The 26,363-nt window shown below is 36.3% G+C and overlaps 1 protein-coding gene across 2 annotated transcripts; it reads right to left on the bottom strand.

The window, feature by feature from the left end:
• Positions 1-3,621: 3,621 nt before the first annotated feature.
• On the bottom strand, positions 3,622-25,398 carry sptlc2b (serine palmitoyltransferase, long chain base subunit 2b). 2 transcript variants are annotated; one of them, XM_028440282.1, is made up of 12 exons: positions 25,130-25,398; positions 19,784-19,978; positions 19,471-19,625; positions 16,739-16,887; positions 15,730-15,854; positions 14,923-15,016; positions 13,763-13,868; positions 11,867-12,086; positions 11,451-11,577; positions 6,862-6,997; positions 6,639-6,768; positions 3,622-4,180 (listed from the first exon to the last, which is right to left on the bottom strand). In XM_028440282.1, the coding sequence occupies exons 1-12, from the start codon at positions 25,295-25,297 to the stop codon at positions 4,067-4,069; spliced, it is 1,719 nt and encodes a 572-aa protein (XP_028296083.1). In that variant the 5' UTR covers positions 25,298-25,398; the 3' UTR covers positions 3,622-4,066. The 2 variants fall into 2 exon arrangements, with proteins under 2 accessions (XP_028296083.1, XP_028296084.1); XM_028440283.1 differs by lacking the exon at positions 25,130-25,398 and adding an exon at positions 24,077-24,360 and having other exon boundaries at positions 4,067-4,180.
• Positions 25,399-26,363: the final 965 nt, after the last annotated feature.

Below are 26,363 nucleotides of genomic sequence, written 5' to 3'. Positions count from 1 at the left end.
GAATCTCAAACATGATTAAAAACTAATGATAGAAAGAAATAAAATGTCTTTGGGATCGCCAGAAATTCAAAATGGGGTCACAATGCAAAAAAGGTTGGGAACCACTAAATACTGTTTCTTTCCACTTATTTACAAAATGAGATTCTTTAAAATGTGTTTTATCACTTGTTCATTCCATTATTATGCTCTATGGTTGCTTTTAGTTGGTTTTCTAAGCAAAATGTTGTAGTTGGACAAAAAAGGTACTTCAGCCAAAAAAAGGTTGAGAATTTCTGCTCTAAGGGACAGCACATGTGAGTGAGATCCGTAGTGTGGCTTGTTTAGGGGAAGGATATCCATCTAACTGAGCTTTTCATGTTGATCTGACAAGTAGCACATAGTAATTTTCTATATTGCCAAAATAGAAAACAATCTATCTTGAATCTCAATATATTGCCCAGGCCTAGGTGCAACATGTCACACCAGATATAAAACTGTCCAAATATTACATAAAGCTGCACTTCCAAAAGCATTGCAGAAAAGATTTTTAGAGATAGAATTGGAATATATTTGAACATTTCAAGATGCAATATGCCAGAACAACACTGAAATAGATGAGTCTAACAATAGCAGGGGTTGAATTATGGAACTGCAGTTTAAAAAGCTTTTTAAGTCATATATCGTTAGTAAGTATATGACTTTAATTATATACATCAATAATATATGTATATAATGGTATAAAAAACATGAATACTTAATAAACATAACATTTATAAATTGTGATACAACATATTAATTATAATTGTTTATCTTGTCTGCACATGCTGTCAAAGGTCAACACTATATATGTAGTGCAATCTTTCCGTGACAGTGCATGTTTTATTATTGCAATTAAATAAATGCATTTATTTTATTGCATGATTATAATAACCACCACCAGCCCTCCCTAAGGAAGGGTAAGAAATACTTTATTAATAGGATATATATATATATATATATATATATATATATATATATATATATATATATATATATATAGAGGGCAGTGTTAGACATAAGTGAGGGGGAAGGGAACAGGGAAGAGGGAGTCAGGGTAGGATAATGGAAGGGGTGGAGAAGTTGAGTGGTGTGATAAAAAAAAAGTGGTCACTGAAATGTGTCATGTATGCATGTGTGTGTATATAAAACTTTGTGTAGAATATATAGTGTGTATCGTAAAATAGTAATATTAGTTTCCTAATTGTTTTTTTGTGGTATTAGCCAGAGAGCCTTGTTTTGTTTGTTGTTTTTCTGAAGACTGCCAATAAATAACTAAATAAATCAACACAAACTCAATTCTAAGCTTCAGTACAAAGAAGTGATTTAATAATTTGCAGAAATGTTTCCAACAAACATCATGGCTTCTCAAACCTCATCATCAGAGCGGCTTATTTCCCCCCACAACTCAAACTAGAAGCAACAGATCAAAGTTACTGCTGGTCACTTTACAGGTTTAAGTGAAAGCAATAGGGGGACAAACAAAGTGTCACATTGTTTTTTTTTTTTTTTACAGAAATGCAGAGACTGACTGAACATTGTGTGTTGATGAAGCTTCCGTCAGCCAGAGAAGAAACAAAAGTTCCTTAGGTCAGAGCACATTTATGTGGTTTATTTAAGCGGATGCATCCGTGAGTCAATGTTCATTCATTTTCTGAGAAAACAAACGTTGGAATGAGTCATATACAACAACAAACAAAAAAAAAAAGTGTATTGGTAGATTTGTCGTGCCGTGTACTGCAGTTGCATCTCTGAACTTTTATCTGCATTCATTCGTTTTGTGGGTTAGGGTCACAATTTACTTTCTGACCTCAGATCAGACATGGAGACAATCACGCGTGACGTCTGGACAGTAAACGAAAAGACTGGAACGGGTTGGAATGCCTGCGGTAGAAAATGATCACGGATGATAAATTAAGTCGATTTAAAAACAAACAAAAACAGCTTCTTTTCTGTTTCAGTGGCTACGTCATGTGTGCACTTAGAATGCATGTCAGTAGTGCTGCACTGAAGTTAAGACATGTGGCGAAGTCAGTGGAGCTGCCTCTGATAACATAAAAAACACAAGGCTGGACAATTATCACATGATGAATAAATAAAGCCGTCTGTACATCAGATGAGTGTGTGTGTGTGTGTGTCTATCGTCATACATACAGACCTAATTTGCAGCGTGCCATGCACACAGATTGCTGATTCACATAAAAGCACTTGTGTGAAAACAAATAGCAAAAACAAACGTAGCTGGTTAAGCTTATAGAAATGTTAAAGACACTAGGTTCAAGCCATCTGAGTGCAGGTGTAAACAGTAAATAAGACTGAAAAATATTGCTAGAAAATAAGCAGTAAAAAATTATAAGTCTTTCTCTCTGTGGAATTTCTTTCCCCGTGTTTCCTCTGGAACGTCAGCTTTTGTTTCACGAGGACAAAAAAAAAAAAAAAAAAAAAAAAAAACAGGAAGTAGAAAATACATCTACAGTCAACATACATCCTTTGGTTTGGGAAGGAACCCAATATAATTTATACGCTCTGTTCAAGTAAAGGTGATAAATACAAATGTAGAAGACATGCTGACATGAGGGATCTCTGTTGGAGGTTTGGGATGTTTTACCTTAAGGCAATGTTCTCCCCTATGGGATCAATATTATTTACATAGACACCCCCCCCCCCCCCCCACCCCCGTGTGTGTGTGAACATCATTGCAACAGCTACCCTCAGATTTAGGTCCTCAGAGTGGCACCAGAAGGCTGAGATCTATGGGGCGCCGATTGTAAAGTTGCACATGTTAAAATAAACTTTTTTTGCAGCATTTAGCAACAAAATTCTCGTAAAAATCGAATGTCAACTTTGAATCTAAATGTTAAATATTAAATCTAAATGCTAAAATTAAATGTTAAATGTAAATTTGAAATGTAAATCTAATTGTTAAATCTAAATATTTAGCTAATATGCAAACAGATTGACCATAGATTTTACATTTAGATTTAACATTTAGCTTTAATAATTAACATTTAGATGTAGATGTAACATGTAGATTCAACATTGACAGTTTATTTTTATTTTAGATAAAAATAAACAGCATTTTTTTTTTTTTTAGCAAGATTGAACAACAAAGTTAAATTCTAAATGTTAAATATTAAATCTAAATGTTAATCTAAATCAAAATATCACAGGTGAAACTAAATATTTAGCGAAAATGCAAATAGATTTAGATTTAACATTTAGATTCAACATTTACATGTGGCATTTAGATTTAATATTTAACATTTAGATATAGATGTAAATGTAGATTCAACGTTGACATTTTATTTTTACAAGATAAAAATAAATAGCAACTTTTTTGCAAGATTGAACATAAAGCCACATTTATAAAAACATTTCTCATAAAAATATGTCAATGTTGAATCTCAATGTTAAATCTAAATATTAATTATTAAATCTAAATGTTCATCCAAATCTAAAAGTGAAATTTAAATATCACAGGTGAAACTAAATATTTAGCTCATATGCATTTAGATTTCAATTGAACATTTAGATTTCGATTCAACATTTACATTTAACATTTAGATTTAATATTCAACATTTAGATATACATTTGAAATTGACATATTTTTACATGATAAATATTACAAATATTGCTATGAATCTGGTCAAAAACGTGGTTTGTTGCTAAATGTTGCAAAAAGTTGCTGTTTATTTTAGCATGTGCAACTTTACAACCATCACCCTATTGAGCTCCGCCCACTGCACTCCATGTTTTGAAGGACTTTGCTGTCATCATTGCACAAATAAAACACATTCAATGTGCACACTGGATTAAAACTGGAACAAAGCAGTTACGATAGCGTAGCGCTAAAATAACGGACCTGACACACTTAGTAACAGTAATAAGAGACCTGTGGGAGACGCAGGAGTGGACAAAGTCTTTAAATCAAGAGCTTGGTTGTGGAGACACTGGCTCAGAGGACAACAGGAGGGAGAGAAGACAAAGGAAGCGAGAAGGAAGAATAAAAGTGAGTTTTGTTGTTGAAAGGCTTGGTAAAGATGACGAGACTCAGTCCTTGAGAAGACTCTCGTCTGACATCCATCCCAGCGACGGGAGTGGCCGCTCACGTCTGGAGTATTTCAGCTGCAGCAGGTCGCCCACTTCATTGATGGCATCCAAAGCCTGAGGACGCAGAAAGAAACTCATTAACCCTCCAATTTTTCTCAGAAAATTGTTAACCACATTTTTGTGTTTTTGTTGAATACATAAATAACCACTTGATAATGAAACATTAGAATTCATTTATCTTCAATAATTTTTATATCCAAATCTTCTCAACATTGATGACCACAAGAGTATGAACCCTATTGTTTGTGGTGATAATATTTCCTGCAGCGCCACCATCAGGTTAAACTTTCAGTTTTAGATGTTAGAGTATCGTGAAAATTCTTCATCCAAATCTTTTCTAATTTGGGGTGCACATTCATGACTCTCACAGAATGAACCATATTGATGGATTTGGGAACCCCCCTTTCCTCTCATAAACATATTTATGTCATTATTTTTATGTAACATATTTGGGGCTATTCAATATCAAGTGCTCCGTCTCAGACACATCCTCCTCTACGTCACTTTTACTGTGAAAGAGCTGTTCCAAGTCATGTATCAAGTCTGCACCTGCAGGTGTGGGGATGTAAGGTCACAGACAGACAAGTTTTACACAGCGAAAGCGGCTTGGGGTCCAATTGACCCCAGAGGAACATTAATACGTGCAATATGTGTTCAGCTCATTAAAAATATATTAGGTAACACTTTACTTTAAGTTTTATACATAAGTCTGACTTTGCACCGTCACTATCATAAATAACGTGTCATGAAGGCTTTGATTAAAATCAAATTAGGAAAAGTCATGAAATATGAGACAAAAGAAAAAAAAGGAAACTATTATTTGTTGAATGGGGTCAAATTGACCCCAAGGATAATAGGAGAGTTAATTACACTGATGGAAATGAGAAGAGAACACACAGGGGCCGACAGCTCGAGGAACGATGACGGAGAACAAATGGCCGGGTGTTGGGTTTACATCTTTAACATGTCAGAGCGGTGACGAAGCAGACGAATGGTACAGCTAAAGGTGAACAGAAGGCTCACTGTATAAACCACAACTGAGCACAAACTCCTCCGCCTCCCTCCACCAGAGACCGTACGCATTGCAACACACTGCAGGGCACCTGGAAACAATTTACCTTCCCTCTGACCTTTTTTTCTGATTCCATACTCTGACAAAGAGCAACGGCTTTTGCTTCGCCAAGGACGGGAAAAAAAAAGCGGCTTCTCTTAGTGCTCTACAAAGGCAGGCTGATGCCCTTTAAATGGACTTTTACAAACGGTGCTGACACACTCCTCAGCAAGATGAATGAAGTGTCTTTCGAGAGCCTCTGCAGCTCAAATAAAAGTGTGTGATTGAGCCGGGCTGTAATGTGAACAGACAGCTTTGGCCTTCCCACCGTCCTTCATTATAAAGGACATATTGGAAGCCTTTGTTTTTCAATGGGCTCACACACGAGCTGTCAGTCAAGCTGATCCCACTGATTAATAGTTAGAGTCAAACCATCGCCCACAGTGGAATCACAACAAGGTCCCAAATCATTCTGAAGATCAATGAATCGAACGTCATTTACTCCAAAAAAAAAAAAAAAAAGAAAAAGAAAGAAGGAAAAAGGTTGAAATCGCTCTGAAAAGTTTGTTTTTATCGCCGCTGTTAACACTCTTTTAATGACAGTTTTGGAAAAGTTTTACGCATAGCATTGTGGGATGTGGAGTCCCGTAGACCAGTGGTTCTCAAACTTTTCAGCCCACGACCCCCAAAATAAATGTTCCAGAGACCACAGAAAGGTTAACTTTGTCTTTTAAAAGAGTTAGAATGCATTCATGACTTAATGTCATGGTGCTATTTTACTTGTAATACGTTAAGGTTTCATTTATGTACTTTAATCTCCTGACATATTTTGACTGCCAACTGTCAGAAATATCTTTGATGTGTCATTATGAGTTCTTTATGGACGTGGCCAGGAGATTTTTAGGCTGGGCTACTGGACTCACTTTCTTCTTCTTCTTCTTGTTGTGTACACTAGTTAAAATCTCTACTCCTCTGTTAATCATGAACAGATTGAGCTGAAATTTGGTAGGTATAATCTATGGATGTGTACGCATCGATCGCTCGGAGCCCGATTTTAGATTTGGGCTCCAAGGAGCCTTAGAAGACAAAAAAAAAAAAAGTTGATTTCTCATTTATTTGCGAGTCAAATATTGCGACAGTTTAATTATTGACACATAATGGGGCCCATTACTCCGTATGTGCCACAGGGGCACCAGGAAGCCCCATTTTTCAAATGACTACTCTTCCGTTAATGCTCGTTGAATCGGGCTGTAATTTGACTGAATTCTCGGGAACTTGGTACGTGCTATTCGGTGGGGAGACTTTCCCCGGGCCCGGCCGTAGGTCATCAGAACTTTTTTTTTTTTTTTTCGGGAAATGAAAAAAGTTGTCTGAATAAATGAAACCTTAAACTATTCCAAAAAAAGAATACAACATGAACTTGCTGGAATTACTAGTTAACTTGTGTTTAAACTAACTTACTGTGTTGAGCATCTCTCTGGTGTGAGCTGCTGAAACACAGAAGCGCGCTCTGGACTCAATGATGGGTGTTGCTGGGAAGCCGACGCCCACTATGCCGATGTTCTTCTTCAGCATCTGTCGACCGAAGGCTCTGAGGAACCAAGAGGAGAACGCAGGCCGTTTATAAAACAAGACAAGCTAATAGGTTCATGATGTGGCTAGAATTCAGGATGAAACGGCTCACCCTATCTTAGCGGGCATGTAGAGCATCATGGGTATAACTGGAGAGTCTTCGTTGCCGTAGATGATTAAGCCCATGTCGTGGAGCTTCCGGCGGAAATATGTGGTGTTCTCATGGAGCTGTCTGAGGCGATCGGCGCCTGGGGAAGTCAGAGAAACATACAGACATGTCTTTAAACTGGATGCTGCACCTTCTGTTATAAAAACCTCAATCACTACAGTTACAAAATGTAATTCAATACCTTGGCTGTTTGAAATTGCATTCTAATGTACAGTACTACACATACCAAGTCTGACTTCAATATTATTATGTAGTGTGTTGACGTTAGATACTATGGAAAAATTGAGTACGTGAGAAATGTATACTATAGCAGGACATTTTTGAAGTACGTACTTTGGGCACACTAGTCCAGTGGTTCTCAACCTTGGGGTCAGACACTGGGAGGAGGTCTCCAGATGCCAAACTTGCCATTTTATAACCCATTTTCATCACTTTCTCTTGCAATATTTTTTCTCCTTTTAATGCACTTTTGCTACATTACTCCACTTTCTGCCACTTCATCAAATGTCAATGCCTTTTCTGTACATTTTTTCCACTTTCAAGACACAGAAATCCTTTTCATTACTTTTTTCACCTGATGTTGTATATTTTGACCAATTATTGTCACTTTTAACCACATTTCATGCACATTTTTTGCCAATTTAACCACAATTTGTCATGCCCATTATTTGCCAGTTTAATCTTATTGTTCCAACTTTTTTCTGCCACTTTTAAGCCAATATTGACACTATGAACCCTTTTTCTGTCGGTTTTTGGCCATTCTTAATTTGCAACTTTTAACCAATTTCTGTGGTTTTTAAAATCCAATTTCACCACCTTTACTGGTCACTTTTAGCCCATTTTATTTCTGATTAAAACAAGGATTCACATCTTCACATCACATCAAGCTAAAAATCAAACTTCCCTTTTTCAAAACAAAATAATCTCTTCTTGTCTTCCTTTAGTTTTTCACACTTTTGTGAACAGGGCTTTTGTTTTGAAGTGAACCAGAAGTTTTCTCAGAAACACAATGAAATGTGCTTTTCAAGAGTTTTATGGATCAAATGCTGATATTGTACTTGGTCACTTTCTCACTTGAAAAGCGTTTCAAAGGTGGCAAATTAACATTGATATATTTAGCCTCAGTGTGTTTCAGGTTTTTGTCATATGTTCGAAACAACATACTTGGAAGTATACTTTAGTGGGAATGGTCATCATCCTAATAATACATATAGCATATAGCAGACAGTAGTAAACAGTATATACTCATTGAGTTTGTGGTGCGTAGTGTACTGTAACTTTGCATGCATTATGCACAGATAAATTGTTTTTCCAACACTGCACCTGATCTCTGCAACTTCTGCGGCGAAGGTCGTCAAGGACACACAAAGAAGCTCTGGTGCGAGACCCGGAGACTAAACATGCATCAAATGTGATGCGTTTGTCTGATGCGCTCCGTGTTTTCACTGCGAGCCACCACAGATCACCATCTTAAGCAAACAGATAACCACATGCTACGCAAACCCAACAGCAGCAGCGCACATCTGGACATCAGTGCTCGACTCCAGAGCAGAAACAACACGACTTCAAAGAGTCCCGACAGTGCACATGGTTCCTTATTTGTAGTAAATCCACCGCTATTTCAAATATTGAGTAAAGTGACTTGTTTTGTGAGTCTTTTTTCAATCATGTTTTTTTTTTCTTCCAGATGACAGCTTTAAAGTAGAGATAGGCAAATGGCGGCCCGGGGGCCACATATGGCCATTGGTCTAATTTTGTGTGGCCCCCAAAACAAAATTGTAATTCGTGAAGATGGAAGTTAAATGAAAAATAACATAATACAGAAAACTCCAGAAACACAGAAAACTACAGCAAAATGCACAAAATACCAAAAAAAAGTTAAAAAAAAAAAAAAAAGTTACAAGAAAAACAGAAAGATAAAAAAACCTCAAAAGTTATTCATAAAACACACAAAATGATAAAGACACATTCACTTAATGTTCACTTACACACAGAAAATGACATATACAAAAGGACTTTAAAGACACGAATTCATGCAAAATGACAAGGACAGAAAAACTATGACAAAAACACACACAATGACGCCATATTGACAAGAAAATCTACAAAAGACATTTAAAAACACATGTAATGTGTGTTTTCAAGCTTGTATTAATGCTAATAATGTGGCCCTCGGATCAGATAATCACAGATAGTTTGTGTGGCTCTCGCTATGATAGAAGTTGCCCATCTCTGCTTTAAAGCATCTTTCCTTCTATATTTATTGCATATAGAAAACAGGCTAAGGCAACATGAGGGCAGGGACAAACTGTTAGCAGGCGGCTCAGCTGTCACTTTAACTTTGTTTCAGCGTTGAAGTCTTCAAAGGCTTGAATTTCAAACAGTGACAGGGCTGTAACCAATCAGACTGTCATTGTTACTTTCCTACAGAGATCATGTCAAGCTTGGACATGGGGCCAGTCAACCATCTCATAAGAGTTATGGCATAAAAAGAGTTGATGACAATGTAAAAAAAAAAAAAAAAAAGAAGAAGAAAAGGTAATAGTATAAAGCCTATAGAAGAGATATTTACTCCTGTGTGTGGCTGCTGGGATGCAGCGTAACCTGATCTCACATCAGCCTTTTGAAGGAGGTGGAATTGGCAGAGTACTGAGAAGATGCCACGCTGATAGGAAAACAACTACTTTGTCGTCTCTTTGGGGGTGTAGGGGAGACCAGCAGTGTTTGACCTGGTGTGAGGCACCATGCTGCTTTGTACCCACAGTGTGAACGCACACACACACACACCCGCGCACACGCACACACACGAAAACCATAAAGGCAGAAAGCTGGATACTCTGTCAGTGCAGCCAGAGGTGAACAAAAGTAGGGAACCCTCCACCGATGATAGTTTAACAAAGTCTATTTTACATCTGAACGCTGCTTTGATTTGGGAACCACACATTACAGTGTGTCAAAACAGCTTCAGATAATTCTGACTATAACAAATTATATTCGAAATAAAAAAACAGAGACCGGGGACCACCACTGTACTTGAAGGTGGTTGAACACAGACATGAACAGTCATGTGGAGACAGGGCTGTCTATGAGGGGGAATAAAGGGGAGAGCTTTTGGGGGCTCATCCATGAAGTCAGTAAAATGATGGTCCATTGTTCTATGAATCTGTGACAACCGCATATTTATTTATTTATCTCAATAATATCCAGGAAGTTTATTATTGTGCCATAGTATATAGTTATCTTAAAGATGTAAATTCTTTTTAAAAACAGAAATAAAATTGGTTAAGTGACCAATAATGGTGGAAAAGATGGTAAAATGGGATTTTAAAATCCACAGAAAGGTTACAAGTAGCAAATTAGAGTTGCCAAAACGGACAGAAAAACTGGTAAAAAGGGTTCAAAGTGTCAATATTGGAACATTCAGTTTAAACTGGCAAATAATGGGCATGGCAAATTGTGAATGTGGTTAAACTGGCAAAAAATAAGCATGAAATATGGTGAAGAGGTTAAAAGCAACAATAATGGGTCAAGATATGCAACATTAGGTGGAAAAAGTGGTGGGAAGAGTTTATAAGTGCCGAAAATGCTTTGAAAGTGGAACAAAATGTGCAGAAAAGGCATTGGAATTTGATAAAGAAGTGGCTGAAATAGGAGTAATGAACAAAAATGCATTAAAAAGTGATGAAAATGTATTAAAATATGGCAAGTTTGGTATAGTAAAAAATGGAAAAATGGGCTCAAATTGTTAAAAAAATATAATTCGTTTTTCGAAGGCATCTGGGGACCCCCTCCCAGTGTCAGGTTAAGTTTATACGTTCTCTGTATGCTTGTGTGACTTTCCTCTGGTTCACAATCCCATAGAGCCTAGTAGGAACTTGAGTTCAAATCAATTTCAATTCCACATTATCAATAACTGCCCAATGCTCTTACAGAAATGGTGATGTTTATCCTGCACAAGGTAAACAAAATCAGCTTCAAAGAAGGAAAAGAAGAAAAAAAAGATTTAGCGGTAAACTAATCTGAGAACGAGAGCAGATTCATGTTGCCATCTTGTGGTAATATTGCATCATTACATCAAGGATCAGCAATGAGGGAACTTCCAGTTGCATTGGTGACTGAATGATATCTACAGATGACATCGTGCTCAGTTGTAGCAGTAGGAAAGATTGTGGATATATGAAATAAAAACAGGGGGAGAAAAAACACTGGGAATGTTAATGGATGTAAAGATGGTGGCTTGGGTTTGTTTGCATTAAATGACACGAGAGAAGCAGAATTATTGCCGTGGCAACCCCTAATGGGGACAGCTGAAAGATGATAGCCAACAATCAAATGTCGTTTCTACAAAGGCACAAACACAAAAGGTAACAAAATCCACCTTAAATAAATCTGTAAAGGTCAACACGGATCTTTTCACTTTGGTATACGATCCTACAACCTCACTATAAAGATTTACCACATAAAACGTCTTTGCAGCCCATGCTCATCTCATCATATGATTAATCTTAGGTTATTACACACTTATAACCTACCTAGGGTGGTCCCATCCTCTCCCATGATGATCTTCATGGAGGTGATGATCTGTTGGGCCACAGGTGGAGACATAGAGGTGGCGTATACTGCGCTATGGGAATGACATCGCAGGTAGTCAATCAGCTCCTGACAGAGAAAAGGAAATCTTGTTTAAATTCATTCTTACAAGTCAATAAAGAATAATTTAGTGGTCGTAAGCAGATCAAACCCAAGGATTTTAAGGAGTGTTTAGTTTCATAATGACAGTGTGTGAACTCATATCTTCTCCTCTAAAACAGGAAGTGAACTTTCCTCTACTGGTAAGCAGTGTTGAGTAATACAGGAGTGAATGGTACATGTGACGCTGGAGAAGTTCTCTGCACTACTACGTGCTTCACTAGAATCATTTCCTATTTCTTTTTATCCTCTGGATCACCTTTTTTCCTCCGATGTAACCTCCTGCAGCACCGAAGCTCTTGGTGAACGTTCCCATCATAATGTCTACGTCTTTAGGATCCAGGCCGAAGTAGTCAACCACACCTTTGCCGTTGGGTCCTAATGCCCCGATGCTGTGAGCCTCATCCAGATAGAGGTAGGCCTTATAGTGCTTCTTCAGTGCTATGATTTCTGGCAGGCGTACGATGGAGCCCTCCATACTTAAATAGGAACACACAGGGAGCACAAAGTTACATCTAACATCAATACAACATGTGTCAAACACAAGGCCTGGGGGCCAAATCCGGCCCTTTAGACCATTCAATTCGGTCTGCAGGAGAACAAAAAAAAAAAAGACAGAAAATACATAAATGATTGTGTAAATTAGCAAATAATACTGTTTACTGTATTTAATGTTTTAAATGTGTGATTTTATACTGTTTTATTGTAGGGATGTAACGATTAATCGTAAGGCAGTTAAAAATCGATTCATAGGTATCACAGTTCACATCAATATTCTGAAAATTGAATCGCAGTACTCGCTATATAATATACATATATAAAACACATTTTCAGTTGCACTTTTAAAAAGAAAAAGAACAATTATGCAGTTTTGCATTGTTTACTACAGAACCAGCATTTAAATTAATAGGCTTCTTCTTCATTTGTATTATTCCTTTATTTATTTCATTCAAGATTTATTTTTAGTTAAATTGCATTTTTTTGAATTGTTTATCAAGGGATTCTTTTGACAATGAAAAATAAAAGGAAAATAGTACAGTTTTTCCCCCCCAAAAATAAAGGAATATTTTTCAGTCATTTGTCTACAGTCCCATTTTGTAAAATAAATCATCATATCAGGAGTTGAGTGAATCATTACATCACTATTTTATTGTGTTTTTAATGCTTTTGTTTTTAAAGCCTAACAGTCAAGCTTTGTGTGGAAAATGTTGTTCTGTATGTACCTATGGTGTGTATGTATGAATGACAATAATCTATATATCTTAAATAATTCAGTTCAATGAAACTCTACAATATTTAGAAGATTGCAATTGTCCCACGCTTTCATCACATGACTGCAGTCATTCAAAATCTCAAATTCTTCAAAGGAATCAATGTTTCTGAAATTATTTCTCATATTTTCCCAAAATCAAATAAAAATTTGTCACAAAAACCAATGAAATTTAAAAGGAAAAATCCAGCAGGGACTGTTACAGTATCTGTCACTTATTGATTGGATATTGTCAGTGACTTACATACTTTATGTATCATTTATACATCAAAGTGCAATTTTGGGAAATTATTGTTGAAATTACATGTTTTCCTGCCTAAAATCTGTGGCCCACTTAAAATCAACTACTTTATTTTTGGCCTCTGAACTAAAATGAGTTTGACATCCCTGATCTATACACTATCTATCTATACATTCTCAGCTTTTCCACTTCATCAACATATAAATTCACGTCGCAGCTAATCTCACGGTGAGTATTCATTCATTTGCACAGACTAACTGACAGCTACAATGTAGACTTAAAGTGGCTTTGAAAAGCATTTGACCTTATGTTTGACCTTCACATAGTATGTGTATGTGCAGGCGCTGTCTATTTTATCAGATGAAGTGTTTGCATTGGGACACCCCAGCAAAGATGGAAGTCCATTACTGTTGCATTAGTAAAGCACATCAATTATGCTAAGCAGTTTCACAGAGACCGTATTGATCAAGCTGATTGATTTCCTTTATGGGGAGATCCCTTCAAATAACAAGGCAGGCATTATAGGTAAAAGAAGGTCACCGGTCTTGCTCCTAGATTATCGTTATTTTACAAACATTAATAATTGAATCAGAGTTTGTGGCTAATATAACAGGTCTGCATTGGTCACTTTCTTTGGTGCCTACCTGTAAATGCCTTCCACCACAATGAGGATTTTCTTCCAGGGTCGGTGGGTTCTCGGCTGCCCGTGGACGATAGCGTCTCTCAGTAGTTTCTCCAGGCTCTGCATGTCTACGGGAAACACATTGATAGCTATTAGGCTACACAAAATGCCAGGGTATAATTGTAAACTTGTAATTGGTAATTCATTACAATTATGTTGTATTTATAATTGTAATTGAAAAAAATATATATGAAAATTCTATAAAAACTGTCTTTTACAATGTAATTAAATGCAAAACTGTGGAATTATGTTATAGTTCTATGGCTTACACATACTGTATGTGGTTAATAATAATTAAAATGTGTTTAATTTTAACTTTTCCCACTACCCGTCAGTTCTCTTGAGGATCATTGAAACCATTTTTTTTTTTTTTTTTTTTTTTTTTTTTAAAATCAAGGCTGAGACATTCACACCAAAAATATTAATACCAATATTTTCATTGACAAGGAATCGTAACAAGGTAAACAAGAGATGAAAAACAAATCTGATGATAGATATTATTTTTTTAAATGTATTTTACAGCTGACTTAAGACACGGGTCAATACTGACCTGTTATAAGAGATGCTAACAGAAAGCTAACACAAGAGAAAGGTTACTTTTCTAGGGTTATTTATTAAAGGCTCATTAATTGTGATTAACTGCAATTGAGAACATAATGTTAATTGACTTTCAGGGCAAAAAATAATGATTGTAATTAGAAAAAATGCTGGTCAACGTAATCATAATTGAGTTTTAATTGTACATTGATAATTGAAGATGTAATTGTATTTGGAAAATGTAATTGACCCCAACCTTGCAAAAATGCTAGCGTGTTTATTTCTGCAGATTGTGAGTATAGATAACTGTATTCATACATGGGGTGTGTGCGTCCTTGACTTAGTCTGCTTGGGTTCGTCTACACTCGCACGGCTGTTTTTATTTAATTAGTTGCTGAACTTTACCCTTGTGAAGTGTCTGTAATAGTTAGCTAACACAGAATATGCTTGTAGCACAGAATTGAACACAGCCTTGAAGTCACGTGAGAGCACGCTGAATTTGACATTTAAACCTCACTGCTATGCCATTTTTTTTTTCCTTCTCTCTCAACGTGGTCTTTGGAAATGGAAGTTACTGGTACTCACTGTTGTGTTTGAATACTCGGATGGTGGAGCTGGACAGGCGAGCACCCAGAACCAGAGAGGCGTGATTCAGCTCATCACTCAGGATAAGACAACCCTGAAAAAATATCAAAGAAATTTGAAATATTAACACACAAGTGGCAGACTAAAATAATAAAAATCAGTCCAAAAAACGATATGACTACAAAAATAGCCATAAATCTATAAAACACAAAAAAAAGAAAAATCTATGTTGGACAGGCATTTTTCCCATGTTTATACATTAAAAAAAACATTTATTTTTGAAATGCAAGACTAATTACATCATCAAATTCATACTTTTGTGTTCAAATTTAAAATATTGATTTAATGTGAAAACTTATGCCTTTTAAGCCTTTTTAAGGATCCATGGGAACCCTTTACACTCAGGTAACACTTTTCTGTCTTTCCTCGGTCATAATAACAGTCATTGTTTCTCGTGCCTGTCAGCACCCATTTCTACACACAGCTTGTGCAACAGGCTGAGAGCCAGAAGGACAAACAGTCAATGAAATGAGCCAAATGTCAAGTAACCAGTTTGTTTTTAACATTTGTTCCCGGAAAACAGCTCAGTGAAGAACATCCTGACTTCTTTGCATCTGACCCAACATCGGAAAAAAAAAAAACTTATTTGTACTTAAAACAGGAAGAGGTGCATTAGTTCAACAATAAACGACTGGGACTACAGTGTAGGTACAGTGTCAGGGTTTAAGTGCAAAAAAAGGAAGACGTATGCGACGATAAAGAGGAAAACTAAACAAAAAACAAGAGGAAGTGAGAGACATTCCTCACCTTCCCTGTGAGAGCAGGAATGTTCATGGAGTTGGTTGCAAAGCCCATGCCAAAGGCCATGGATGACTCGACGCCGAGAAACCTGGCAACCAACTGCTCCAATTCCTCATGGATGTCCAAGTTTCCTGAAAGCAAGAGAATCTGTCGTTTACATTAGAGTTAAACGTTTGATAAGATATTTGACTGATGACCACGAACGTCTCCATTATTTTATACTAGTTTTTTATCAACAACTGACTTGTGGAGGTGGAGCTTGTCCAAGCAAATATTAAGCCAAAGGAATGCTACTACTGTGCTCCACTAATGAGTGCTTTTCTCATTAAAAAAAGTTTAAAAATAAAATCATTTAACATCAAGAAATAACAACAAAACAGTATCATGCATCTTACGAGAGCAAAATCTGGCCCTTTAGAGCATCAAATTCAGCCCACAGAATAAAGTCAAAATGACAAAGAAAAACATTAATTATTGTGTAAATTACCAAATAATCCAGTTATAGAAATCTCAAATTCACCAACTTAATGATAATGATTTTTCCTTTGTTAATATCCCAGGATTGCAGGTCATTTTAATTGCAAATAACTACATTTTTTCACAAATCCTGCCATTTTAATTGCATAAAATTCCTTTGAATTACACAAAAATTGGTAACAAAATGGTGTTAAATAATCCCACCTCTTCAATTTTTTCTAGATTTCCTAACTTAAACATTAAGAAAGTTTCAATTTACTAACAATTTGAAAACTATATTGTGAATAAACAATCAATGCAATAATAATAATAATAAGTTTTTCTTTATTGTACAAACACCGCAAACTTTTAGATTTCATTATAAGTTATAATCTCCAAAAAACAGGTCATTTGTGTGAACCCCAAAATCACCATAATGAACAATGTCTGATTGCTCTTTTCTGCAGAATGAAAAGTGGTTAAAGTGAAGTTTTTCTTAGCGTAAGACATAAAAAGAGAGATTTTAACAATCATTTTATATTTGCGCAGCAATCCTTACCCATCTCACAGCGAGTGCTGCCGACGCCGACGCCGTACGCTTGTGTGGCCTCGATCGCAGCGTCCGCACACGGTCCTTTGTTCTCAGCAAAGCCGAGGTAGTTATAAGAACCCAAGTTGAGGACGTCCTTCAACACTCTGCCAGTGTATCTGTGAGAAGCAGCAAAACTAATGGTTATATATTATTATTTTACACATCTGTCCCTTTATATAGGCTATTACTGATTGTTGATTGAAAACTCGGTTGGAGTTTAGCCAGTTTGCTAACACAGAGAGAGCAAAGAGTCTAAAGCTTTAGAGTTTCAGTAATAAGCAGGGTTGGGGTCAATTATAATTGTGATTGATGATTAATTACAAATACTTCGTAATTATAATTTTAAAAATCTATTGCTGTTGCATTTAAATTGTGATTGAATTTAGATATTTGAGTTTGTAATTGTCGTTGCCATGAAAATTCTATACAAATTGGCAATTATAGTTTAACGCAAAACTTGGGAACCATGTTGCAGTTCTATGTACAGTTCTACATATATGTTGTTAACTATTAAAATATGTTTCACATCAAGCTTTCCCACATTTTACCATTTAAAAAAAACTTATAAATTGAGTGGCTCAGACGCCCACACCAAAAATATTAAAACCTATGATTTCATTGATTAGAAAGCCTAACAAGGTAAACAATAGATAGGAAAGAAATTAGATGATAGATATTTGTTTATTAGTATTATTTATCATTATTATAAGAGATGCTAACAGAAAGCAAACACGAGAGGAAAGTTAACTTTTATTATTATTCATGTTATGCATTTCAGGCTCAGTGATTGTGATTAATTGTAATTTAACTTTAGTAATGTAATTGACTTTCTGAGGATAAAAAAATATTTGTATTTGGAAAAAATGCTGGTCACTGTAATCGTAATTCAATTGTAATTGAACATGGGTAATTGAAATCGTAATTGTAACTGAAAAATGTAATTGACCCCAACCCTGGTGATATGTGTTCCCACTGAATGTTGGAATGAGTTGTACTTATGGTCTGATGGTCATAGATGTCTACTCTTACCAACCATCATGAATCAGCATTCTTGTAATTAAACAAACAACCCTCATGTAGGTTGAAGTGCATCGCACATTTCACAAATTCCAACACAGCTGCGCAGAATCAGTGCGTTTTTATCTTTCTGGGGTCACACAGGAATCGAGGGAATTTCCTCTACAGCCATGCTTTCGCTTTATCTCACTGAAAGTGTGTTAAAGGTATTCAACCATTTACACACACATAACCTTGTGACAGATACTCGAGTTTTCAATAATCAATTATGACGTATCTCCTCCTATCAGAAATACAAGGTCAGTGACTCACAGAGCACGCACACACACACACACACACACACACACCTTCCAGGGAGTATTGACACTCATGTGCAATGCCTTGTATCTAAGGGTGCGGTAGAAGCTATTGATTCATAAATAAATGTCACATCGCTGATAAATAAATTTTACCCAACCTTCAAAGCAGTTCCCAAAAAAGTGTTGAAAACAAACCAGTCATGCACCCATAGATAGTAATGTACTTTTTTCATGGGCTCTTTTAACTCCTGACTATTGTTTTTTTTTTTATTGCAAATAAATAGTATACAGTATGTGGCATCATGTTTTCTGTTGTCAGTCAGGTTAAATGTTTCTCTCATTGTGTGATGTTGCTTAACTGTATGTTAAATGTTAATGTTCAATTGTATGTTATATCACGTTTAGCTTTTGTGCCAACTCTGGCATATTTATGTTGACGCTGTTTGCTGACACATTGATTCATATGTCATTTCCTAATTCAAATTACATTTTATCGTACATGTCTAAAATCTCTGATATACAGTATATTATGTAAAAAAAATTTCAATAGTAGAATACTGTAGATATTATGTTGAAGGTTAAAATGTATGTAACCGACTGGTTAATAATAAATGGGTCAGTTTTTCTCATACCTACTGTTGCTGACTATTGTTCTCTGTTTGAGTAACATCACTTGATCAAGCCAAAATAAGCAGCTTGTTCTGCAGTCGGTGTACGACCACAGGATGGAGGAAACAAGTGTGGCCTTCAAGTCAACCATAGACCACTATTGAACACACTTTCTGAAGAGTACAACCTATAAAAAGAGTGAACGTTGGCCTGATATTACGGAAACCATTACAATACACTTGTGCAAAGACATGGTTTGTTTCCAATCGGTGAAATGGAAGGGGTTCATGACTAGAGCTAGGTAATAAGGACCAAAACTCGTGTCTCAATATTTGTTCTCAAAATCGAGATACATGATATAGATCTTGATATTTATACCTCAATACAATCTTACCAGAAAGACAATTCTGGGTTAGGTTTAATATACTTAAACAGCTGCACAATATGTGCCACTTTTGGCTTTTTCGCCTATAGGGGACAGCATGTGTGAGTGAGGGAGTGAGTGAGTTCTGTAGAGTGGCTTGTTTAGAAGAAGGTCTGGGTTAGGTCAATTTTAGCAACCAATCTAACTGTGGTTTTCTTGTTTTTTTTTTTTTTTTTAATCAATTTAGCTTTGCTAAGGGACTATATAACCATTTCAGAAACACTTTCAACTCTAATTTTTACACTTTACCTTTAAATCGCATTATTTACAGTTACTGTTAACCAGCCCTACTTGTATCTACAGAAAACGTGTGCGTAAACAGCCAGAGGAATCAACTGCATGCAACATACTCAAAGGTCCAGTTGTAGTTGGGGGTGCTCCTCTCGATCAGGTCCATCTTGGGCCCGGGAACGCTACAGACAGGCCGGTTCCAGTTGTCTCGGATTCTTATGTACAAGTTCCTGTTGTAAAAGTTCTCAAAGTCTTGATAGAGGGGAACAAAGTCCTGTATAACAAAAAAGTGTATTATTATGACAAATATTGTGGCATCCAAGTGCAATAAAAAAAAAAAAAAAGATATTTAATAGGCGACTGAACTTAAATGTAGAAAGAGAGAAAGATGGAATTCCTGCCATTCCTAAGTTTGACATGATGACGCTTTACCTTCTGTTCGTCTCTCTCACGAGCAATGTGGCGCTTTTCGATGTTCCACTGACGGAGGAAGTCTCTGAGGTAGCCAAAGATGGTTAGGATGCCGTAGCCCATGTATGTGAGCACTGCCACCATCAGTGGAGTCTCCTCGAAAGATTCCACAAAGGGCTTCTTGTACAAACTGGGATTATGGGGGACATTTGGGTTCTGGGAGAAGAGAATAAAACACAGTGAAAGAAATCAAAATGTGAAATGGGAAAAACAACCTCCTCCTAGTGTGTATTTTGTGAGCCTGAGGCAGAGACTTTGTGGGGGAGCATTTGGTCGTTGCACTGGTGCCTTCTCCTTTAAAGGGTAATGGTTTATCCATGCTTCAACTGTGTTTACTATTAAATCAGCAAGAACACCGCTGAGAAAACCATGAAAGAAAGCAGACCAGAATGGAAGCTTAGCTAAGAACACAGTCCTGTAGGCCATGTGAGGAAATGGTCATCACTCTATGTCAGTAGTCACCAACACGGTGCCCTCAGGTCTGTTCTTATAGGAGTCACCAATGGCTTCAAACTCAGGAATTCAGTACTTTTGAAGTAGCTCTCAGTTTCAGAAAGGTTGGTAACCCCTGCTCTAGGTTCTAATTGACTGAGTTTTGTAAAAGGCAACATTGATTGATGACTTAAGGGAAAACATATAACAGTAGTCACAGATTAAAAAACCTGATTTTTTTTTTTTTTAATATCAATCTTTGCCATTTCAACCCTGACCGTGTGATTCTTTACCAGTGACCTTGAACGATAGTTAAACCTTGGACTGTGCCCTGCAGCTTAGCAAAGCACACCTCATGTGACCGGTCATGCTTCTGCAAGACATTCCTCTGAGCTGGGAAACGCAGAGAGCACTGAAGTGTGTATGTTTGTGTGTGTGTGTTTAAAGACTATGGCCGGTCAAACCGGTTCCTCCCGCTAAAAGACGAAAGCTTCAGCGATCATTGGCTTTATTATACAACGGACATCAAACATTCAAAGAGCTGCGCACACCTTTCCCAGCCGCAGCATGGAAATGCAAATTGCCTGACATCGTATTTGCTTACTTTCCTTGTGTTTGGATAAAAAAGGAGCAAGTCTGAGGATAGCACAGTTCACATGCTTGCTCTGCAGCTCAATAAGAGCCGATCGTGTTACAATGTAAACACAATAGGGAAGAACACGGTGTGGATGACACACAGAGACAAGGAAACAGTGGTTGCCCTGACAGATGCTTTAGTGCATGCCTCGATGTCAGAAGTGGGCAACTTCACAATATCACAGCGGGGGGCCACAAAACTGTGTCTGATCAAAGGGCCACATTATCATCATTCATGTCAGCATTTAGAATATTGACCAATGTGGGTGTCAACACAGGAAATAAAGTTTTTATAGTAATTTGGTGTGTTTTTCCATTCTGTGTATGTTTGATGTTGTCTTGCTTGTATTGATTGCATTTTGTGCATTTCTGTTGTCCTTTTGTTTTTTCTTGTAAAACTTATGTTTTTTAGTGTCACATTATGTATTTATGTTGTCATTTTGTGTTTTTTAGAGTAATTTGTGCATTTCTGTTGTTTTGCTTGTTAGTACTATGGGTTTGGGAGGTTATTTTTTTGTGTTTTTCTTGTCTTTTTGTGTACTTTTGTTGTCTTTTCTGTAATTTTGTATATTGCTGTTGTCAGTTTGTTCATTTTTGCCGTAGTTGTGTGTTTTTGAAGTATTTTCTGTTTTTCTTTTTTTTTTTACTGTATTTTTTTGCAATTCTTTGTATTGTTGTAAATGTATTCTTGCTAGTGTTCTGAGTATTTTTCTCTCATTTCGTACGTTTACTTTAGAAGACAAATAAAATTAGACCGAGGGCCGCATGTGGCCCTTGGCCCGCCAGTTGCCCACGTCTGCTCTATATTAATTACGAGTTAATAACATCACTATTCATCGGGGAATGATTTTACACAGAACTCTATTTAGCACTTTGCGCACCGTATTGTGGACTCCAACAGATACTTTTGTATTATTTCTACTAATTTATTACAACGTTGTTCTCAAACTGTGGATAAAATGTATTATTGACCAGTGACTATACTTAGACTTTCACACTAAAACACTTTAAATAGCGATGTGACATGCGGGGTCATATAAGGAAACACTAAAAGTTCAGGAAATTACTAGAAAATTCCCAAGCATTCTTTTGGTTTCTCTGGCAACAACACGTGACACTGATGAGATGGAAATCAGGAGGATGATCAGTTGCAAAGTAAGCCATGCTCATTTTTGTTATGGAGGATGCCATTGTTCCACCCACTTTTATCTGTAACAATGACTTTTAGTAAAGGTATACAGCATCAGATTGTCTTATTCACGGTAATGTAGGTGTTTTAGAGACTTATATTTTGTTGCACCTTTGTGTACAACCTGGCAATAGAATAAAGGACTAGAAAAGGACAAATGTCATAGACAATAATGCTTGCTATACTACAAAACACAAAAATACACACACACAGCAACCACAAATTTTGAATTCAGTTTAGTAAATCAACTAAGGGTGCAAGAAAAAAAAACTGATTTGGCAATATATTACCACGCAGTTACTGTATTGATATTAATAAAATGCCCAAATCGATTTATTTAATCATTTTTTTTAACAAAAAAACTATTTAATTGCTCTAATATTTGCATATCACGTAAACACCTGGTAACTAGGTGTCAGTGAACCACATCAGACCTTGTTAAACTACTTTCCTTTCTAGAACCGTGCATAAAAAGTAAAGAAATCTAGTGAAATCATAGGATGATAAAAAACCAGAAATGATAAATTTAACTTGCTTGATTGGGAAATATTTTATGCCGTTTGTAAGCAAAAAAAGAAAAACAAGAATTTAACTTATTGGTATTAATTTATTTAAAATAATAGATAGAGCTGCACATATTAATTGTGATCACTATTTTGGTTGCCAGGATTAAATACATTTGATCGTCTGCAATATTTACATTTAAAATATGGGCTTTGTACTCTATATTTTTATTTTTTATTTTATTAGCCTTTGGAACATTTTAAATTCTTGGGTTTTTTTTTTTTTTTTGTAGTATAATTCTTATTAATGTTGCACTGTAAACTGTACACATTGTTTTTTTGTTTTTTTTAAAGTAAAATGATAAATAATTGTGACAGGTGCGCATGCCCATTGTCTACTGTAGGTTTATTCTACGCTACACTGGTTCCCACTAACTTTTTATGTTCTAACGAATGCTACCACTGACTCCGAATGCATTATTTTGTACGTTTATATTCTTCCTTGAACTTTATTTTGGAATTTTGAGTTGAAAAGCAATAAACATATATTGCAATGTTAAGTAATTCATCTTTGTTTTTGTTTTTTTTTTCCATTTTAGATTTGTAAATCAACATGTATAAATAACTTTTAGTCAATTAATGGGGAGATAATCGAATCAAACTGGAAACATGAATCGTTAGATTAATCGATGCATAGAAAAAAAATAATCGCTAGATTAATGGTTTTTTGTTTTTTTTTTAAATAATCGTTTATCCCAGCCCTAGTAACAGTAGGATATATCAATACTCTTTACACCTCTGGTTTTATCTTTGACAGAGAAAATGTAAATAAAGACAAACATTATAGATAAGAAGTACACACATTCGCAACAGGTTTCTATCGTTCTTATTTAAGCCCTGGAGGGACCACACCCTTCATGTTCAGACATTCCTCTCCTTGCTTCAGGATAATAGACACACAAGTTCTGTCTGTGTACACAAAAAAAAAAAAAAAAAAAAAACACTATCCTGGTATTTCTCCTCCTAGAGACTGTGTAAACACACACGCGCACGCGCACACGGGGTGTAAAGTTACAGCAGAATAGTCACCATAACAATCATTCATCCTGATCAGGTGACGTCCAGCAAAAAAAGAAAGCTCGAGGCAGTAGAATTGAAACATCATTTTAAGGATTTCCATGTGTCCCTGAACGCAGCACGGTGCGTTACATTGGAGGGTTTAAGCGGAGATAAACGTGTAATAGAGATATTAAAAGGCGTGAAGCTCATGGAGCACACTGTGGAGGACACATGAGCTCATCCACAGGCTATAATTCACACTACTGTGACGGTAAAGTGAGCGTTTCCTCAGGTGTCAGTGAACGCCTCACAGCTTCCGTGTGGCTGCTGCTCACAGCTGTCATGGAAAATGAATGCGAACATTGTGTCACAGTGCGGAGCCGGAGCTGTTTGTTTGTTTGTTGACAGCCCTTCCCCAGGCGACCCGGGCCTTACCTTGTCCCTGGGGCGGCGGTACTTGTGAGGCTGCTGGAGGAGGCAGTGGTTCTTCACGAAGCCATTTTTACTCGTTTTTAAGCCATTTGAAGTTCGGCGGCAGGAGTCTCCGTTCAGCAGTTTGTTCACCGAGCTTTCCGTCATCTTCGTCAAGCCGCCGGCCAGTAAATGACAGGGTTTGAATAGACTAAACTTGTGTAAAGGTCGGGGTCCCGTAGCGGCTCAGGGTGGGTTGTATGTGTGGAAGGGAAACGGATTGAACGCCCACTCTGCGCTGTGACCGCACCGAGATAACCGGAAACACACGCCCTGCTGCGCGCTGATTGGTCAATTTAAGAACCGTGACCAAGATCGTCTACACACAAAGAACTCTATCTGTGTGAGGATTATAGTTCAAAACGAATAAACACGTCTAACTCCATACAGAAACTTGATTTAATGTTAATTTGGAAACCAGATTAAAAAATATAGATATATTTTATCAACAAGTCTGAACCAGGTTTGGGGTCAATTACATTTTAGAATTATAATTACGTCTTTAATTATCCAACTCAATTACGATTACGGCGACCAGCATTTTTTTTTTCCAATTACAATTAAAATTAAAATTGTCATTATTTTTCCCTTGGAATCAATTACAATTATATTCTCAATTACTAAAGTACAAATTAAATTCCTAATCGACGAAGCTTATTGCATTCACTTGAATAATAAAAAAAAAAAAGTTTCTGTTTCTATGAGATAAGTTTTAGTTTTTTGAGCAAAGTTTCTGTTTTTATGAGTAAAATAAATCCTACATCATAATTGTAATTAATTACCATTTATGCAATTACAATTATAATTTACCCCAACCCTTGTTGGGGTGAATTATTCTGGACACCCTGATAAACACAGGAAAAAAAGACACTCACTGACTAAATGTATTTGATTATCTATTGAAAATTATATAGGTTATTTCATACTGTGCAAACATTTTATATTTTTGCAATCTCTATTCATAATTTACTATGCTGCTACCTGTAAATAACTCCTACCATACATAGCCCATCTTACCTTGATTATACTTCCTTTATCATATTCTTCTGCTGTTTTTCTCTTTAGCCCTATGCACTTGAAGATGAAGCCAAATAATTTCGTTGCACAAATGTATAATAACAATAAAAGCATTGTGAAATGTTGGCAAAAAAAGAATAAATACAAGAATATTGTCATTTCAAACATAGCTGAATGTAAGCTGAAAACTGATTCGGATGATCTGTGTTTGGCCTCATTAGAATCAAAGGAGGCGCTGCGTCCGAATATTCCCTCCTATCTCCTTTCCTATCGACTGTTCCTTAACCACCGGAAGTGTGGTGGCCATGATAAAAGGAGGCGCGGCCGTCGGATTACGTCATCGATTCGAAGTGCGTCTTTGATCGTCAAAAAAAAACAAAAAAAAAAACCCGATCACCTTTTCCTAACACTTTTCCTTAGGAGGGACTATTCGGACGAAGCCAAGAGTTGTGGTTTCTGATGAAATCAGGGCCCCAGTCATTGACCATGTGCTATATCAGACATAGGCAACTAGAGGCTCGGGGGCCACATGTGGCCCTCGGTCTAATTTTAGAAGGCCCCCCAAAGTAAATGTACAAAATGACAAAAAAAAAAATACACAAAACAAGAGCAAGAATACATTTTAAAAAAACAAAACAAAACAAAGAATTATACCATTGCAGGAAAATACAGTAAAAGATGAGATAAAAACACAGAAAACACTCCAAAAACAAACAAAACTACTACAAAAATGAACAAAAGGACAACAGCAATACACAAAATTACTCCGAAAAATATACAAAATTACAGAAAATGACAACAAAAGTACAAAAAAAGTCAAGAAAAACATGTAAAATGACTCTGCAAACCCACATTACTGACAAACAAGCAAAACGACAGCAGAAATAGGCTAGAAATACTCAAAAAAAACCTGCAAAATGACAAATACATAATATGACTGCAAAAACATCCTGTATTAATGCTCAGATTGCTCATTATTCTAAATACTGAAATGAATGTTGATCATGTGGCCCTCTGATCAAACAAACACATTTTTTCTGTCATCCTACAATTACTGTTATTGCGCCAGATTTCACAAAATAAAGTAATCTATGTTTTTTTTTTTATATAGTTATGGTTTATAGCTATAGTTTTTATAATAGTATTTTGTGTTTTATATTACTATACTGCGTATATTTAGGATGCATAGGAATTCTGAGATTATTATTATTTTGTTTACAGTAAAATGTATATT

This window comes from Gouania willdenowi, chromosome 24, assembly GCF_900634775.1.
Source record: "Gouania willdenowi chromosome 24, fGouWil2.1, whole genome shotgun sequence".
NCBI classification, from domain to species: domain Eukaryota; kingdom Metazoa; phylum Chordata; class Actinopteri; order Blenniiformes; family Gobiesocidae; genus Gouania; species Gouania willdenowi.
The sequence above is the reverse complement of the archived record's forward strand: the minus strand, read 5'-3'. Positions and strand labels throughout refer to the sequence as shown.